The 18,067-nt window shown below is 40.1% G+C and overlaps 1 protein-coding gene across 1 annotated transcript; it reads left to right on the forward strand.

Moving 5' to 3' along the window:
• The first annotated feature begins 1,837 nt into the window (after nt 1-1,837).
• Nucleotides 1,838-12,503, forward strand: rab1ba (zRAB1B, member RAS oncogene family a). The gene is made up of 6 exons (XM_061066534.1): nt 1,838-2,141; nt 6,226-6,298; nt 6,419-6,514; nt 9,128-9,223; nt 9,857-9,988; nt 11,806-12,503. Exons 1-6 carry the CDS (start codon nt 2,128-2,130, stop codon nt 11,998-12,000), a joined length of 606 nt encoding a protein of 201 aa, XP_060922517.1. The 5' UTR covers nt 1,838-2,127; the 3' UTR covers nt 12,001-12,503.
• Nucleotides 12,504-18,067: the final 5,564 nt, after the last annotated feature.

Here is an 18,067-nt window from a genome sequence, read left to right on the forward strand (position 1 = left end):
GCAATGGTGGATCCAGTATGGTGGATTCTGTATCGTGCCAGGTGATCGTAGTGGTAATGGAGGATCCTTTGTCGCGTTGGCAACGGATGATGGTGGACCACGACCGAGGCGGCAGCTGATAATGGATTCTAACTGGCGGCAGTGGACAATGACTGTGGACTATAGTGGATCCCATCCTGATGCTGGATCGTGATCTTGCTGGCTGCTGACCAGAGACTATGATTGCAGCAGGACTGCTTCACACACAGTATTGAAAAATGTTTACCCTCATCGATGCTGCTAAAAACTTTAATCCTGATGATGTTTTCTTACACTTGACATCTTTTGCACTTCTGTCCGTCCTGGGAGAGGGACCCCTCACATGTGGCTCTCTCTGAGGTTTCTACATATTTTTACCTGTTAAAAAGGTTTTTAGTAGTTTTTCCTTACTCTTGTTGAGGGTTAAGGACAGAGGATGTCACACTATGTTAAAGCCCTATGAGACGAATTGTGATTTGTGAATGTGGGCTATACAAATAAAACCTGATTGATTAATTGATTGATTGTGCAAAGGGTATGGGGTAAGTATGTAATATATTGAGTTTCATCATGCGACACAAGATGATATGACAAAATACTGGACTGTAGTGAAACCTCAATAAAAAACATAAAGTTGGCAGCAATATGTATAAACCCTGGTGTTGTGTTTGAGTCTGTTTCCCTATCAAGATGGATTTCACCTGAACACAACCTTACCACAATGAACAACACATTTATTAGGGCTGTTTTTAAACTCATCATTTATCATGATTATAATTGAGGCCTACAAATGTACTGAGTTAAATCGTTGTCCAGTATGAATCAGGCATTTTCAAACTTAATCAAATGGCCTATTTCCCCAAAGGTCAACAAGAACCACTTTATTCACAAGGTTTACCCAGTGGCAGACTTTCTCAAAAAAGCTTCACTTTTGAGAGGTACCCTTGTATATTTTGTAATCACACAAGACATCAGAACACATGATTTCCCATGCCCTCTTCCTAAAAAGAATTGGCTAAACAATACAAACTGGTTATCATTTAAAGCAAATGACAGTCTGACCTTTAATTATTTTCTATTTTCTAATTTCTAATTATTATTATTATTGACATTGTTCTTGTTCTTGTTGTTATTGTATAATAATAATAATATGAATCTTATTAATAATATTAATAATTATAATTCATCTGTTTCTGACATGGTTAACATGATAATAATTTTGGGTAAGTATCATTTTCATTGTAGTAAATGGAGAGATCCCAAGCTGTCTTTTGAATGTTTTACAAATGATAAATGCAAAATATAATTAAGTATATATGCAAATTATTTGTATTTTGATCCTTGTCCCTCCTTTTGTATGTCCAGTGTGTCTGTAATTATATTATATATATAAATAACTTATTTATAATTTAGTATTAAATTATAAATAAGTACTTGCTCTTAGCCACAGAAATGTCCACCTTTCACATGTTTCACAGTTTTTGTCTATAGATATTTGCTCTCTGCGACTGTTGAGTATGTTTCTGTGTGTGTGTTTTTAAATGAAAGTAAAACCTTACCCCAGCTTTAGTGGAATGGGCGGAGGACGGTGCACCGAACACATTGCAAAATCCTAAAACGTCACAAATCCCCGTATTCAAATTAAGTGCGCATGTCCAACACAACTGGGTGTTCGACGCATGTTCTTGAACGCACCGCCGTTGCCATTTAGATAACCGTTCTGCCCACAAAGACGGACATTGCCTAATGGTTTTCCGACGTTTTTTCCGGGTCCTGAATACGCTCCCGACTTCTCTGTAGTGCCACGTCACCACACGTCACTACCGCACCTGCGCGGCCATCTTGAACCTCTTGTCAGCAGCGGACACAGAAAAGCAGAAAACGGACCTAAATACCCCGAGCTAACGCGACGAAACACGGATATGTCCACTAGAATCGAGGATATACGACAGAGCTAAGATTGAATTCAAACTAGGGAACTGCTGCGGAGACGATACCACAGCCTTCTAAGTGCCTCGGAGACCCGGACCTTCAAGTCTTATCTTTTTTTTTCCGGAGTAGGAAGGAAGAGTCGAGTCACCGACTGAAAAACACATCCAGAGTGAAACCATGAATCCCGAATAGTGAGTTTGACATCAGCTGTAAAGCCGCTTCCGTTGTGTTCAGCTCGAACGCATCGTTACACGTTCTGCTATCTGCTGTGTAATCGTTTCTAAACAATGCTAGGCTAATTGCTATGTGGTTGAACAGTGTTGGCAAACAGGGGCTAGCTTGCTCTCGGGAACAGGGCGCGGACAGCTTCTTTAATGTGTCAGTCTCGCGGACGTGTTTTTCCGTGAACGTCAGCTGACAGCCTGCTCGTGCTGTGACACGCGACCTTTCACGGGACAAAGTGGACGAGCGATCCAGTAGTGAAACCGGAGAAACACGTACAGCGCGGACATTTTTCACCGTGTGAAGCAGAATGTACACGATTAGCGTTAGCTCGACAGGTCGGGTACACGAAGTAGTGAAGCGACATCTGTGGGATGACTGACCTGTAGCCTCTATAAACAAGCTATGTGTTGCTTCTTACCACCGTTTCTGTCTAATTTGTCCTCTTCGTACATACTGTATACACATAATTCAGACCTAAAATAAATTCACCCCAAATTGTAGCTTCGAGAAATCCATTTACCGTCGAGCAAAGTTGACTGTATGCCTTACTTATCCAACAACAGTGAACATGTATACCTGTGTGGTTGGTGTCGCATTTTAACATGGTTACCATCCATTTTGTGAAGGGTCCTGATCCTGTGTAATTTCGCAGACAAAACGCTACTACAGGCTTCTCTCCGTCGCGGAGCGTGTCGGGGCTAACGTCAGGTGATACGACAGCTAGCAGATGTTTTACCCGCAGCCCTGAAACGAGAGGACACCCGCCTGTCACCGAATCCCTCTCTCGGGGCTGAACAGCCCAGTGTTTCACCGAGCGTCCTGTAGCTCACAGAAGAGGCTTTGCCTTTGAATCTACGTAGAACCCGGTCAAACTAGCTTAGCTAACATCCCACACCCTTGGCTTACAATCTTTGTTTACCTTTATGTTTACATACACAGTATGAACTTCGTTCTGGTTAAAAATGCCTGATATTCCCTGTCTTTATCCACTGAATTGTGGTAGACATCCACCAGGTTTTGGTAAAACTTTTAAGTAAGGCACACCTTGTCAAAGTTATAATTATAATGGTTTTATTATTATCGACATATCATTTACTAATACTTTATACAACAGTTAAGAATTTATTAGGAACACCCGTTGGTTTGTCAAATATAACAGTGTTTGTCCTCGTTCAGCATCACCCTTAAGTCCATCAGGAACAGGGCTGGACTGGGAGAACAAAACGGCCCGGGCATTTTTTGGCTCAGACCGGCCCACATAATTAGCCGAGCACATCTGCCATTAAATTGACGTAACTTATCTTCGTCTTAAAGTAGCTCATATTAAAAGTACTTAAGTATCAAAAGTATCTGGTGTTGAAATGTACTTAAGTATCAAAAGTACAAGAACTAAAATTAAAAATGCAAAGTGCTTTTTATAGTAGGTCTATACAGACACAAAACAACCCAAAATGTTTCTCCTCAAGATTTATCTCAACTGACTGAAAAATTACAACAACAATATGAATATAATGTATATAATGTATAATTTTACCAATTTTGAACCCTAGATGCTGAGGTTCAAATAGTAATGGACCAGTGCATCTGAACTTCTAATTAACTATAAACAAGTGCCTCTTGTGTCTGCCCAAGAACATTAATAAACCACAGTATAACCACTATACTATAGGCACACAAAATAAGACACTATCTCTTATCCTATTCTAGAGGAAGTAAAAGTCGTAACAAGATTTCTGAAGGTGAACCTGCGGAGGGATAGACCAACCTCTCGCGCTTTTTTTCCCATGCTTCTCAGCGCCACCCGGGCGTTTTTTTACTCTTATTATCCATTAAGTTAAGTTTCTGTCTCAGCAGCAGCCAGTCCCGCGACTCCCCCCCGCCAATGCCATGAGGTCCCGCCCCCCCCTGGTTTGTGTTGTGATTGACAGCACTGTCAGGGCTCTCTGAGCCTGTCAGCCCATGATTGATTGACAATGACAAACAATAGACCAATAATATGTGTGATGCTGGCAACACACTGCTAGCCCTCTGTAGCCAATTGGCCGGCCCAATTGGAGGGAATTTAGAGAGGAAGAAGAGAAAAAAAAAAAAACAACAACATAGCGGACCAGACCGGCCCACATTGGGTCAACGGCCCACCGGGATTATGCCCGGTATGCCAGATGGCCAGTCCACCCCTGATCAGGAAGGATCAGTTATCACTTGACATAAAGGAAATGGCTACCCTTCACCACAGTCTATTTATTAACAACAACTGACATACTTATAAAGCATTTACTAACCATAATTACTTGTAAATGTATGATTCAGATGATCATGAAATGTCTGATTTGAACAAAATCAGCTAGTTCCATATTTTGTTTCCATTACTTTGCCATTTGACACTTTTATTTCTGAAAAGTTTTTGGGAAGCCTTATCTTCAGCTTTCTTGGTTATGATAGGAAAAAGGTTTTTAGAAATACCTCACCTGTAGGCTAATTAAGTAATGCTATTACAATGGCAAATGTGAGCTGGTAGGTCTCAATTTAACTACATATCTTGTAGTACTCAGTTTAAGAATATATGATGCAGTGCATTAAGGTGGTCTTTGTGTTGTGTGTTGCAAAATAATGATAAGCAGTCCTGGTGGCCCCCAGCATCAAGCCACGTCGAGCCATGTTGAAATAAGAACTGGGCTGATTGCAACACTACTGCTGTTGCTGCATCCAGTGTTGATGACATATTGTCAGTTGATCAAGTGTCAGGCTGTGATACATGGCAGTTCTCAGTTTCCTATGACACAAGAATAGCATGCTCATTGGGTAATTCTCTTTGGCTGTCAGTGCTGCTGTGAAGGAAATTCTTGTGAGGTTGTTTTCCTCTCAGTGATTCAGGGTTGTGGCGGCAGGTGCGGGATGTTTTATTATTTTTGGGAGATCCTGTAAGTTTTATTAACGAGCAAAAAACCTCAACATTAAAACCAGTTTATATTCCTCAAGGTTTAATAAAGTATTGTTTAGGTATCAGTGCTGGTGGTCGGGTATGGACACTACCATTAAAATGTCTCAAACCCAGCTGTAACCCCAGGCCCTGTTTAACCTGCTTGGCCAGCCTCTATTTATTGCTCCCACTCATTTCTAATGCTGCAATACTTGTTACTTAGTGGTTTTAGAATTGCTGTTTGATAATTAGGGTTGAAACGATGCATCAGCATTATAGATTACATAGATATCCAAATACATTACAAAAGTGTGTGTTTGTGTGCATCTGTTTTTTACGTGCAGGAGATGCAGAAGTGAAACTATAGTGGGGAGATAGAAAATTACCAAATCTGAGTAAAATCTTAACCTTTGTGATGAATAGTAAACACAATAATTCCTTCAATAACATATGCCACAATTTTTCAGATTTTACTTTTAATTTTTGTGTTTCAGGAAGAGGCAAAGCAAATCTTTCAACATATCAAAACATAATTTGTGAAATTGGTACGGACTGATGAATGATCATTAAATGCAACCTTAATGATAATGTAATAAAATACCAAATAATAACCAAGTATTGTCTATCAAAATATTGGATAACTAACTTCTCTGGAGTTTTCAACCATAACTGACCACAGTATGCAGCTTATGATAGACACAGGTTGATGCAGTTTAATGCTCCCACCAAAAAAACAAAAATAATTATATTCTACTTACAAATATTGGGGACCTTTATTTCTCCTCTTAGCCACAGAGCTCCATTGTTCTAAAATCTATGTAAACACCTCAGTGAGCCTTACTGCTGCAATGAATGACTTGTTCCTTTATTGTCATACACACACTGTATTTTTTTTTCACTCACTCACAGGCATGCTCTGAGTTGGGAGGTCGATTATTTTAAAAACTGTAAAACGTGTTCCTTAAAGATTAGTAAAATATGGTATAACGTGTTGTGTAGGTTTGTCTAATCTGGTTTGTGTCAGGAGGGTGGCTTCAAAGCTTGATTCAGTCAGTTTCTGATTGTTTTCATAACAGACTGAGAGTTTAAAAATGCCCTCCCTGTTCTGACCCGATTTGTTTTTCTTTCAGTGACTATCTGTTCAAGCTCCTGCTGATTGGAGACTCTGGAGTAGGAAAGTCCTGTCTTCTGCTGCGATTTGCAGTAAGTAGTGTCATACTTTAAAAACATGTCCTTCCGTTTCTGTACCAGGTCAAACATTTAGTCTTTCCTCAAACTGCTGTTGAACTGATCCCTTCCTGTTCTCCCTCACTCTTCCTACAGGATGACACCTACACAGAGAGCTACATCAGCACCATTGGAGTGGACTTCAAGATCCGCACCATTGAGCTGGATGGCAAGACCATTAAACTGCAGATTGTGAGCATACACATAACCCACGTTATTACCCCAATATGAGCCAGGGTGTAGATCCAAACACATGAGAGACTGAGCGTGCGTGCCTTTGCGAGTGTGCCTGTGCATTCAGAGCAAGCTGTAACTGGATCCTGTTTTAGTTAATTTAACAGGCTGTGCCCCCTGAAAGAGATATGCAGTAGTTTGTAAGGCAGACATAGCTTTTCCTTTATACATTCACTAACACAAAAGCACATTGTTCACGGCACACTCTTATTTTTCACTTATTTTATAAGTCAGTCTAAACACCTGGAGATAAATGGAGCATCTGTAGGTGTTTTTTTAATTTAACAACTAGTAACCTGGAGATCCCTAAAGCCTGAAGATCCTGGGTTTGGCTTGGTTTGATACAATGTTCCTCTCGTGTTCCAACTTAATTTACAAATTACTGAGTGTTGATGATATTGTAAATGTCCATTGGCCCATGGCACAGCTGGGGCCGAACATGGCGTGCAGCATGTAAAACCCCCTTGTAGTTTTGTGATCTCTTTGTCATCCTTACAAGTTCCATAGTATTTCATATTATCCTAGTCTTATTTTTTATTGCTTAGAAATATTTTAGTCTATAACCCCTGACTGCAGCCTCCTCTACCCACATAGCTCAGACCTGTGGGTTTGTCTATTTCAAAGTATCTGGTGTCATGTTCATTACACATGCAGGAGTAAAACGGTTACTGTTCCATGTTTTTTTACTTTGTCTTGTTGTGATGATGTGGCATCATACCTGCTTGACCAGTCACGAGAGACAACACTGCTTTAAACCACTGAGCAACGGTACAGCTAAACTGTCTATGACCAGTTTGATCTGTATACATGGTATTTCTGCTGACATGCAAATATTGGTTATGTTGATGGTGTTTTCTATTATGAAACAACCTACTGAGAATGTCAGCTTTGTGATTGTTGATGTGACTAATTTATTAAGTATTTATTATAGTAAGTAGCTACATCCTTGATTCAGCTTCTGTGTGACACAAACCAGGGAAATTTCATCAGTCCAGTCTGTCCATTTCATGGCTTGTTGTAGCCTCAAATGTTAAACTTTTGAGGACGTCTTTGAAGTTGCCTGTCTCCCTCCACTTGGTTTTGCTGTTTTTCTGCAGTGTGCTCGCAAATTCAGTAATGAAACAGGGAGTTCCACCACCTTTTTCGTCCATAGCATCTATCTTTAACTGTATTTTCTTAACTTAAAATAAAAAATGTTGTCCTGTTACAATTCCATTACCACAAAGTAAAATAATATTTTTGCCATTATGTATGTAAAATGAAGAAATACACACGGTAGAGCGATCGTCCTTTAACCAGAAGGTCAGCGGGTTGATGCCAGTCCTCCCCATCCTCATGCCCAGGACACTGAACCCTGAATTGCCCCTCATAGAAAAAGTTCTGGCCATAGATGCACTATATGAATGTCTGTGTGAATGGGTGAATGGCAATAATCTGTACTGTGAAGCGCATTGAGTGGTCAGCCAGACAAGTAATTTACATACAGACGATCTTCCATTTTATCATGATTTACTGAGTCTTAATGCTGCCATTTGTAATGGTCGAGGACACCATGGGAGTAAGGAATTGGCAATGGAAGACCTGCCTCCTTAAGCATGACTTACTCTAACTTAGATAGTTTTGACTAAAATAAGCTAATTGAGTTGGGTTGAGCATGCTGTGTAGAGGAATGCTAACTTCACTTCTGAGAAAACTACAAACAAATCCACTGTCTGTCACAATATCCTAAATACCCAGAAATAGAGTAATAATACAGAATGTGGCATATACCCGCACAGAGATGCAGCCCCACAGGCAACTGCCAGACACTTCAAAGTATGAGTTTCTTAAATCTTTTTATATAGATGTTTAAAATAAGACAATGCAGATCATCCCCTTATGGCCAAATGAACGAAGAAAGGCTGCTAATAAAAACATTGACAGAGGTGAAGTTAACTGTTCTGTCAGCTTCTGAGTCATCATGGTAAGTTTAGTATGATGAACAACAGAGACATGTCATGCTCACAATGTGCTGCCCCCAGTTTTCTTTAACACAAGCTTTTGTCATCCACTAATTATTTCTAACCTCTTCTATTGTTTCGCTTATTAAAGTATTGTCAGTGAAACTCAACCTGTCCACAGATTTTTTACTTTGAAAGCCTAGGAGAGGTTTAGACAGTTTGAAAGTCTGATCAAGATTGCTCTACACATATTGATCTTAATACTGAAGAAGGATGCCACAATTTTCACCAGTATAAATGGCAAGAGAAACAAAAGTAGAAAAGATGCACAGGTTTTCACGAATTCATATTTTAAATTTAAATTGATTTGAAGTTGTCAGGTTCAGGCTTTTCATGGCTGGATCGGCTAAGCTACTAATGTTGCTCAAACAACTTCTGTCTTCATGAATTAAAATGAGATGAACTTAACCTTAAAAATCTTTCTCGATCTTGCATTGTCAAATATAATTCTTCTGTAAATATCGTACTCTCCCTGAACTGCTCTTTACTATCTAATTGGCTGTCTTTTGATGAACAGACTTCTAACCCCTTCCTCTTTCCCTTTCTTTGTATCTCTGTGTGTCTGTGACAGTGGGACACAGCAGGTCAAGAGAGGTTTCGTACCATCACCTCCAGCTACTACCGTGGAGCCCATGGCATCATAGTCGTGTATGATGTCACAGATCAGGTGAGTCGGTGGTCTGGACTGATTCCTCAGTGAAGGGAAGCAACCAGCTTGTAGCTAGACAGCAGAGGAGATAGCCCTATAAAGAAATAATCACTGAATGACTGACTGAAGTTACACCATCGTTTTTCACCATTTTGTTTTGCTCTTTCAAATTGAATTAGGGGGTGTTTACAGGTGTTAATACCAATTGAGTGTCTTTGTGGCTACAGGTACCAACCTTTCAGGCTCTTTTAGAGAATATTTTCTTAAAAATTAAAAAAGGACCTAACAGTGCTTGACTTTAAGCTACTTTGTGTCAAAAAAAGTCCCTAATCCTGGGCTGCCAGCTCCAGATCAGGCTTTTCCGCCAATAAGCGACTTTATTCAAGGAACTAAAAGTTTCTGCAGACTGTTGTTCGCCTGTGTTTCCACTGTGTTCTAAAGACCAGATGAGATTAGGCAAATAGCCTGCTGACATATGAACAACTAACAACTCCAACAAACTGTTTCACTCCAGTCTACAAGGTGGCAATAATGCAGAGGAATATACAACAATAATGACACTATAGCTGCTTTCAGACATTCACTGAACTCCAGAGATTCTCCGCACTTTCTCTGGAGCGTCATGTTGATATTGTTGTTCTTATTTGGCAGGAGTCCTATAACAATGTCAAGCAGTGGCTTCAGGAAATCGACCGCTACGCCAGTGAAAATGTCAACAAGCTTCTGGTGGGCAACAAGTGTGACCTGACCACCAAGAAAGTAGTGGACTACACAACAGCCAAGGTAGGGCTCTTTTCTCCTAGTTTCATGGGAACAAATTCATTGATGAGGAATTGAAAAATCCTGCCTTATTCAGTTCAATGGTTGAAAGCATAATTTCCTCTGACGTCTTCTCTCTCTAGAAGTAGCTTGTTCAACATAGTCGGTTCCAACTCAAACAGGAGCTCCTCAGTGTCCGTCACCAATGTTTGAAATACACACAAACGGTCTTAGAAAACCCATGATAATTTCTGCATCTGCCTGCAAGGATTGTTATTATCATTACAGATTTCTCCTTCCATTTGTTCTTATTTAATGGACTTATCTTTTGGAGTACAAAATATCAGAGTAGGGGTGTGCAATATTAGATTGTGAACGATTAAAATGTCTCTTCAATCTGCTTGTAAAGAGAGATAGTTAGATCTGTCTCAAAGAAGCTGATCTACAAAAGTTAGCAAAAATCTTGTAATTATAAATTACAACATTAATTACTACAGTTTGGCCCAAATGGTGTGTTATACTTTTTCCTTCAAATGTTTTGTTTTCGTGTTGGCCTGTTTTTTTTTGTGGGGGGAAAATAGTAAAATTGTTATGTTTAGCAACTTGCAAAATAGCCTTTTAAATCAACATATAAAATGTAATCGTGGTAAGATTGTGGATCTTTATCCTGCCTGAAATTTGTTTTTATATATTTTTGCAATATCTCCCACCTCTGTCAGAGGTAGGGTTGCAAAGGGGCGGAAAGTTTCCGGAAACTTTCCATGAATTTTGGGAATTTTGAAAAAAAAAAAAAAAAATACGCAAATTAAACGCTGAGCAATACAAACATCATTCAAAACTCTATTTTAAAGATGTATGGAATGCAGCACACGCTGCACGTTGAATTTCAACCCTCCACTGTGCATTCTTCCATCACATGCACAGATAATTCCCAGCATCCTGCACACTACAGCAGGGCTTTTGAGGCCTGCTGTAGTGTGCAGGACTAGTCTGGTAAGTTTCGATGATATTACTGGGGAAAATATATTAGCATGCTGATTGAGGATTGTTCATCTGTTCATCTAGCCTATTTCCATTCGCTTATCCATCAATTATAAAATAATCTTACAGATGATTCCAATTGTTTGGCTAACTATTTATATCTCTGGCATTGCATTTGTGTTTTTTTACAAACTTTTTTCTCATCTTATTCTACAGAACAATGCCACGTGCACTATCTCATGTGTGGAGACATTTCACCCCATCAAATGTAGAAGGATAGGCTGTGTACATTAGCAAATACTGTGCAAAGACCTATGTTAAGAATTACACAACGATACAGAAGCGTAAAGTCAAGTGCCCAAAGTTTCCTCAGGGCTCAAATCAGCCTATGACAAAACAAAATGTTTATATTTATGTCTGTATATGACAAGGTAAATACAGTTAGTATAAATTACCTACAACATTTCCAGTGTATTCCCGTTAATTCCTGTTAATTCCCGTATATTCCCGTTTATTCCCGTATATTCCCGTTAATTCCCGTTAATTCCCATGGAAAGTTTCCAACTTTGAATATTCCCGGAATTTTGCAACCCTAGTCAGAGGTGAAAAATACCCATCACAGTTTTCTTCTGTAAACTTGTTTTATCTGACCAGTCCAATCACCAAAGATATTTGTGTTGAGAAGCTGGAACAAGAGCATGATAGGTGTTTTTATTCATCAATACTTAAAATGATTATGACTGCATGGTCTGTACACACTGCACTTGTGCACACAGATATCCGATAAAATATGTTGCCGGCAGGTCTGTGATATGAGTGAAAGGATTGACTGTGAAATCTCTCCTCTTCTTTTCTAACAGGAGTTTGCTGACTCTTTGGCCATCCCCTTCCTGGAGACAAGCGCCAAAAACGCCACCAATGTAGAGCAGGCTTTCATGACCATGGCTGCAGAGATCAAGAAGCGCATGGGTCCCGGGGCCACAGCTGGTAGCGACAAACCCAACTTAAAAATCGAGAGCACTCCCGTCAGGCAGTCTGGAGGGGGCTGCTGCTAAAGGACCCCCACCATCACCATCTCCACTTCGACATATCCCTCTCCTCTCCATCTGTGTTCCCCTGCCATCATCTCAGCCATTCCCACACCCACCATTCCACCCTCTTACCCACACCCAGCCCTCTGACCCCCCCTCTGTCAGCCTGCCTGGAGACACAGGATTGTTGAGGCAAACAACGGACTGAACTGTAAGAGTGTTAAGATCAGAGAACCAATTTAAAGTTTGTGAGGATTTATTCAGACCTGTATGCGCAACAAACAACAGAGAAGTAAACAACCAGTGTGTGAGGGAGGAACAAAAACAGACACCAGGGAAACTTTTACTTTCTGCCAAGAGGACAGAAAGAAAAGAGATATGGGGGAAATTGATATTGATTTATAGTGGAGTGGAGGCAGTGGAAGATGAAGTTTAGATACCACACACACACACACACACACACACACACACACACACACACTCTCACATGGCATGGGGTTAAGAAATATAAGCCTTTTTGTCAAATACTTCTCTCCTCAGACTGCGTCTATCTTTGCTGATCTCATCTTATGTGCCCCCCCAACCCACAGCCCAAACTTTTGGTTGTTGGAATAATTTATCTGCACGAACACACCACCAGGTGTAGTGTGCTTATGTCATTCTCTGTAGATGCTCTGTACACAGTAGGAAGTGCTCACTGCTAACAGTGACTCATCATTGTCATTTATTGAGCAACATTCACCTCATTAGTGTGAAAGTGATCAGCGGACCGTCAGTGTAGTCCATGTTGATTGGCCCCAACCATCCAATATACCAGCTGTACAGACATTAGCTGTAGGTAGATGCGCCTGCTTCGTGTATGGGAATGTGCTTGTGTGTGTCTGTGTTCAGGTCCTTCTCTGACTGATTTCAGAGTTCAGTAGGAACTCTGGTTCTTTTTGTTATTTCTTTTTTTAAGCTTCTCAGCCTGTACCTTTGTTGTCTCTGTATGTTTATGAAGCATCTTTTGCTCAAACTCAAGTTCTTTCAACTTGCACAGATACGCCTTCTGCTAAGTTTGCGACAGATTTTCATCCATCTGCCATTACTTGTCTTTTCATTGATTTTATATGCGATTACATTTTGTAAAATTTGACTGAGGCCTCTAGTGCCTCTTCACAAAAGAAAGATGCTCAGTGTCATTTTCTATATTCTCTCAAAAGGAACATAGTGATTTAGTGACCAAAGTATGAGCCAGAAATGAGATCATACTGAAGGAAGCTCTACATGCAAAGACAGCATGACAAAAGCATTAACCAAGGGATTCCTTAACCAAACTCCCTGCTCAACGCTTGTGGTGGAAGAGGAGCTGGCGCCTCAGTTAAATCCTCATATAAACAGAGCTGGGATGGAGGCAGTTGTTTTGAGAACTTAAATATACTGTTAGTTTTTCTCTTTAGTCTTCACAGTAATAATTTCACTTAGAATTGAAAGAAATGTAACACTTAGCACAGTGACCTGCTGGAATGACACTAAATATTACAGTCAGAGGGCAGATAGCGTCGGACACATGACAAAGTATGATTAAAAAATGGGGAGGGGGGGTGGGGACTGAGTTCTGACAAACGAAAGCAATTGGCAATATTCTGCATTGATCTTACAATTACTGTTTTATTATTGTTGTCGTTTTATTGTTTTTTATGTTTCCATTGATGCTTCTGAAGGAGACAACTTGTACACTTAGCTTCAAGTCTCATTCAGTTCACAACAAAGAATGTTTTAGGATGTGGTCTCATTCATGCTTGTTTGCAGATGAAGCTGGGGTAGAGATGCGGTATGGGTGTGTCTGTTGGCCAAGAGGGCGGGGGGGTCTTACAGGTCTTACAAAAGCTGCTGTTCCTCCCCTGAAGAGGACCTGTTCGTCAAACATAAATATCCTGACACCCGTCCTTCATGTTTCTGGTTCCTCATCAGTTCAAACCATGCCTGCTCTCACAGCTCCACCTGCCCGAGGAGTTCAACAATGAGCACATTGTTCTGAAGATAACTGATGCCTTTACATTCAGTGCGGTTTAGAAGAAATTTCCATAATCTTTATACAGACATGGACACTGCAAAACTTCCCCTCTCCTTCAAATTCTACAAGTGTGATTGAGTGTGATCAAGTCAATCTTCTATTGAACTTCTCAAAGTTAATTCTTGATGTCAAGTTTATCTGAAGTTAAGGTCTATTCTCCAGAGAATTCACCTTGGAAAAAGCTAGTAAGTGGACATTGATTTGGGTGTTTTTGTCCCAGTAAGTGTATTTATTTTTAATGAACATGATGGCAAATCTCTGAATAAATGACTAATCAATTTCAAAGCCTCAAATAGAACATATGATGATTACATGTAAGGCTGGGTTTAGACTCTAGTGCTGATACAGTGTTGGAATTTTGACACCTATACACAACAAAAAGCCAAACAAGAACTTGTTGGCCAAAATAAAATAGTTTAAAAGTGGTTAAAATTAGTAGAACAACACATCTGCTGAATGGCTTAAGTATGAAATTCCATTAAAACAGAATCACACCCTTCCCAGTTACAAACCCGTAGCTCTACGATTTAAAAGTGACCTAAAGCTCTGGAAGAGGATTGTAAGTTGACACGAGTCAAGAGGTTTTTGTACAACTATCAAAGCTGCAATTTCAATCAGAAACTGATCAAAAATCTGTCAGGATTTTTTTGTCTAGTATAAATCCGCCTACATTTTGGACCTTTGTCTATTGGTAACAGGCTGTTCACTATGACTGTCAACGGTTGGCATAGTCATGCTGAAATCAGAGACAAGTATGAGGCTGTGTACATGCGTGTGAGCGGCTCCCTGCTTCTCGTAGCCGTGTTAGCTCTCTGGTATTCCCGGGAAACAGGAAGGAATGTGAAAGAAAAAGAGGGGCCTCTGCACTCGAACGACTCCTCAGCTTTTGTACATGAAACATTATCAGACTACAACTTTTTGCCCTGTTTTAAAAGGAACTGTAAACCGAGGTGGCGATAATGTAGAAAGCTGGTTACACTTTAGATGATATACATACTGTACTAGAGTAACGTTAGGGCCTTCAAATACCTCACTCTTTTAGTTCTAGCAATCTGTGGTATGATTGTACTCAGCCCATAGTGTGGTCGTGTTTGTGTGTTGAGAAGTTCAGGGACTGACTGGTCTGGTTTTCTGACCGGATATGAACTCCCTCCTCTCCTCCTCCAGCCGACCATGTCACTGCAGCTTGACCAATTCCTGAAGATCCCGTCTGATTGGCTTATCTACTCAAACTAGAGAAACTCACCTGGGCTTTGGTTCTTCTCCTTGTTCTTTTTGTAAGTGCAACGCCACCTGGGGCTGTGGTGATTTGTCCCAAATGCAGCGGAAAAAGTGCAATTCCAGAGGGATCAGTTTTGTCTTGTGAACAATAGCCTTCCATTAGTGATGCCCTATCACTGACTTGTGTTCCGACTTGCCACTTCTGGTAATGGTGGCACCACCAATTGAGTGTGTTTTGCCATCTTTTTACACTAATGTCTTTTTAAATTGGAATGTAGTAGTTTGATGTGCAGTAATCTCACATTAAGGGGGAGGGAAGGCAGCATGTGTGTGTCTGTGTGTGTGTGGAACGGGGCAGGGATGTGTGTAACATTCCCAAGCTGTTAGGCACATCCCGGCATCATGGCAGACTCACTTGAGTAGATGCAGAACAAGCAATCATTTTAAATGAACACTCAATTCACACACACATATACACCAACACACATATACACACAAATATATATATATATACATACTGGATAAATTGTGCTTTGATTGACTGATTTCTTTTTTCTTTTTTAATTTCCTGTCGACATGTCTTGATACTCTACTGATTTTAATGTATTCTATACTGTGTTGTCTAGTCCATGGAAGTATGCAGGGATACTGGGTAGGATGGGATGTCTGCTTTGGGTGGGATTGAACAGATGTAGGGTGTGGCTTTTGCTTATGAATGTGATTCTGATGAAACAATGCTTGACATTATTTTCTTTAGTTCTCTTTTTGTATCCATTTTGGTTTGTTTGTCATTTGCACACTTGTTTGACGCTGTTCAATGGCTTAATAAAGGCACTCTCTAGGTGTTTGTTAATAAAAGGCACTGGGCAGGAGTATGCCCGTCACTCACCTTCTGTCTTTTTTCTGTTCGGCTTGCTGACCTTGGTGCTGTCTTCTGCGGATTTTGATCATGTTTTTTTTCTGTACATATATATATATGTATATGTATATGTATATACACACTCACACATACATATATATATAATAAAATGATAAAGACCAACGTCAATATGAGAGCTGGTATTTTACCTTGACCCTACCTCAAAACAAAGGGAGTTGTGGCGGTTGGAGATGGTTTCATCCAACTCTGAATATATCAATGTAATGATTATTTTCAAAAAACCTAATCCCTGTTATCTCCCTAAATAGAGACCAAACTCCCTTTTGGATAATTCAAAATCACACATTTCCTAGTTGGGCCAGAAACAGAACACTACATGCAAATCAGCATCAAAGTCACTATTACATTACTTTGCCTTGATATGTGTTTCTTAATATTTTCGACTAAATAGGAAACAGCTGAACAATTTGAATTCTAAAAGATGCTTAGAACACTTAGAGACACTTAATGTCTTCCCACACACAACTTATTTGATACCAATCAATTATCGAATAATAACACTGACAAAGCTTCTCTTGTCCGGAGCATGAAAAGTACATAACTCCTCCAACACCTAGTAACGTGTCATCGGATCAAAGTAAGAGAACAAATTAATGAAAGAAAATCATTTGAAATGAATTACGTTTTCCAGTTGCTAATAATTTGTTCTCGCTGTTAGGTTTAAGGCTGTGTTAGTCACTGACAGTGTGTCAACTACAGCCACCAGTGGACTGAGCTGTCAGGATGATACTGCAGCATCCTCTTGCTTGTTTGTTTGCAGGTAGACAACCAACATATGACTCACAGAGAAATACATACACACAATGCAACACAAAAACACACTGATAGAAGATGATGCACCATTATGGCAGTGAGCGTTATTCTGACACCAGTGAGGCTCAGCACCATCTCTAGCCACAGTGTGGAAGTTAATGAGTTGATACTACTCAAGTAATTCAGAGGGAAGGTGTGAAGTTAAAGGAATAGTTAACCCAAATGGCAAAACAACATTCTCCTACGTAACCCTAATGTGTGGCGACTATGCACAGTTTCAAGCTGGTGTCCTGAGGTTTAATAATACCTGTCTGAGACCTTGTTCACACGAATACAATTATTTTAAACCAAGCAGCTCTGTTTGAAAACATGTCCACATGACCTTTGATTCACAGAATATCAGGACATTCAGTTCCATGTACATGAACACAAAAAACACAGACAAGCCTGCCAGGCCAGTAGGTGGCGTTAGAGTCTGTAAGAGCATGTAGAGGATCTTATTTTCTAGGCAGTAAAACCGAAACAATAGTAAATTATATTTTATTTGTTTATAGTTATTAAAGTGATACCACCTTTATATCTGGACGGATTAGCTCGTTTAGCATTTTATATTTCATCTCAGATGCCTTGACTGAATGTAATGAAACCCCAGTCATTTTCTTAATTGGTGTCAGGTTTCATCCACACATAGAGTATGTCCTTTCCATAGGGGTGCACTGTTGTATATTGTCAGGACACATGTCCCTGCTCAGCATACCATCACTGACCATACTAAAAATCTGCTCTGCTGCCTGTCATCCATGTGGCAAACGCCCTTGATCTGCACCCCATCCCTCTACCTCTGGGCCTTTAAATAACCACACACAGCAGTGAGCAGAGGATCTGTAGCTGCAGGCATCATTGTGTCAAATGGAGATGTTATTAAAGACAAATGAAGACACACAGGATGTTGAATATTGCCTGTTGTCCCAGCTGTGCTCCTGGCACTGGTAAAAAAAACCTTGTGGCTGCTATTGGTGAGACTACAGCCTCTGTATCCACTATGCATTGAGACCTTTACAGAACAGAAGAGCATGTTGATCGACATCTGTGAAAACATGTTTAAAAGTGGAGTTTGTGCA

This window comes from Limanda limanda, chromosome 22 (genome assembly GCF_963576545.1).
Source record: "Limanda limanda chromosome 22, fLimLim1.1, whole genome shotgun sequence".
Taxonomy (NCBI): domain Eukaryota; kingdom Metazoa; phylum Chordata; class Actinopteri; order Pleuronectiformes; family Pleuronectidae; genus Limanda; species Limanda limanda.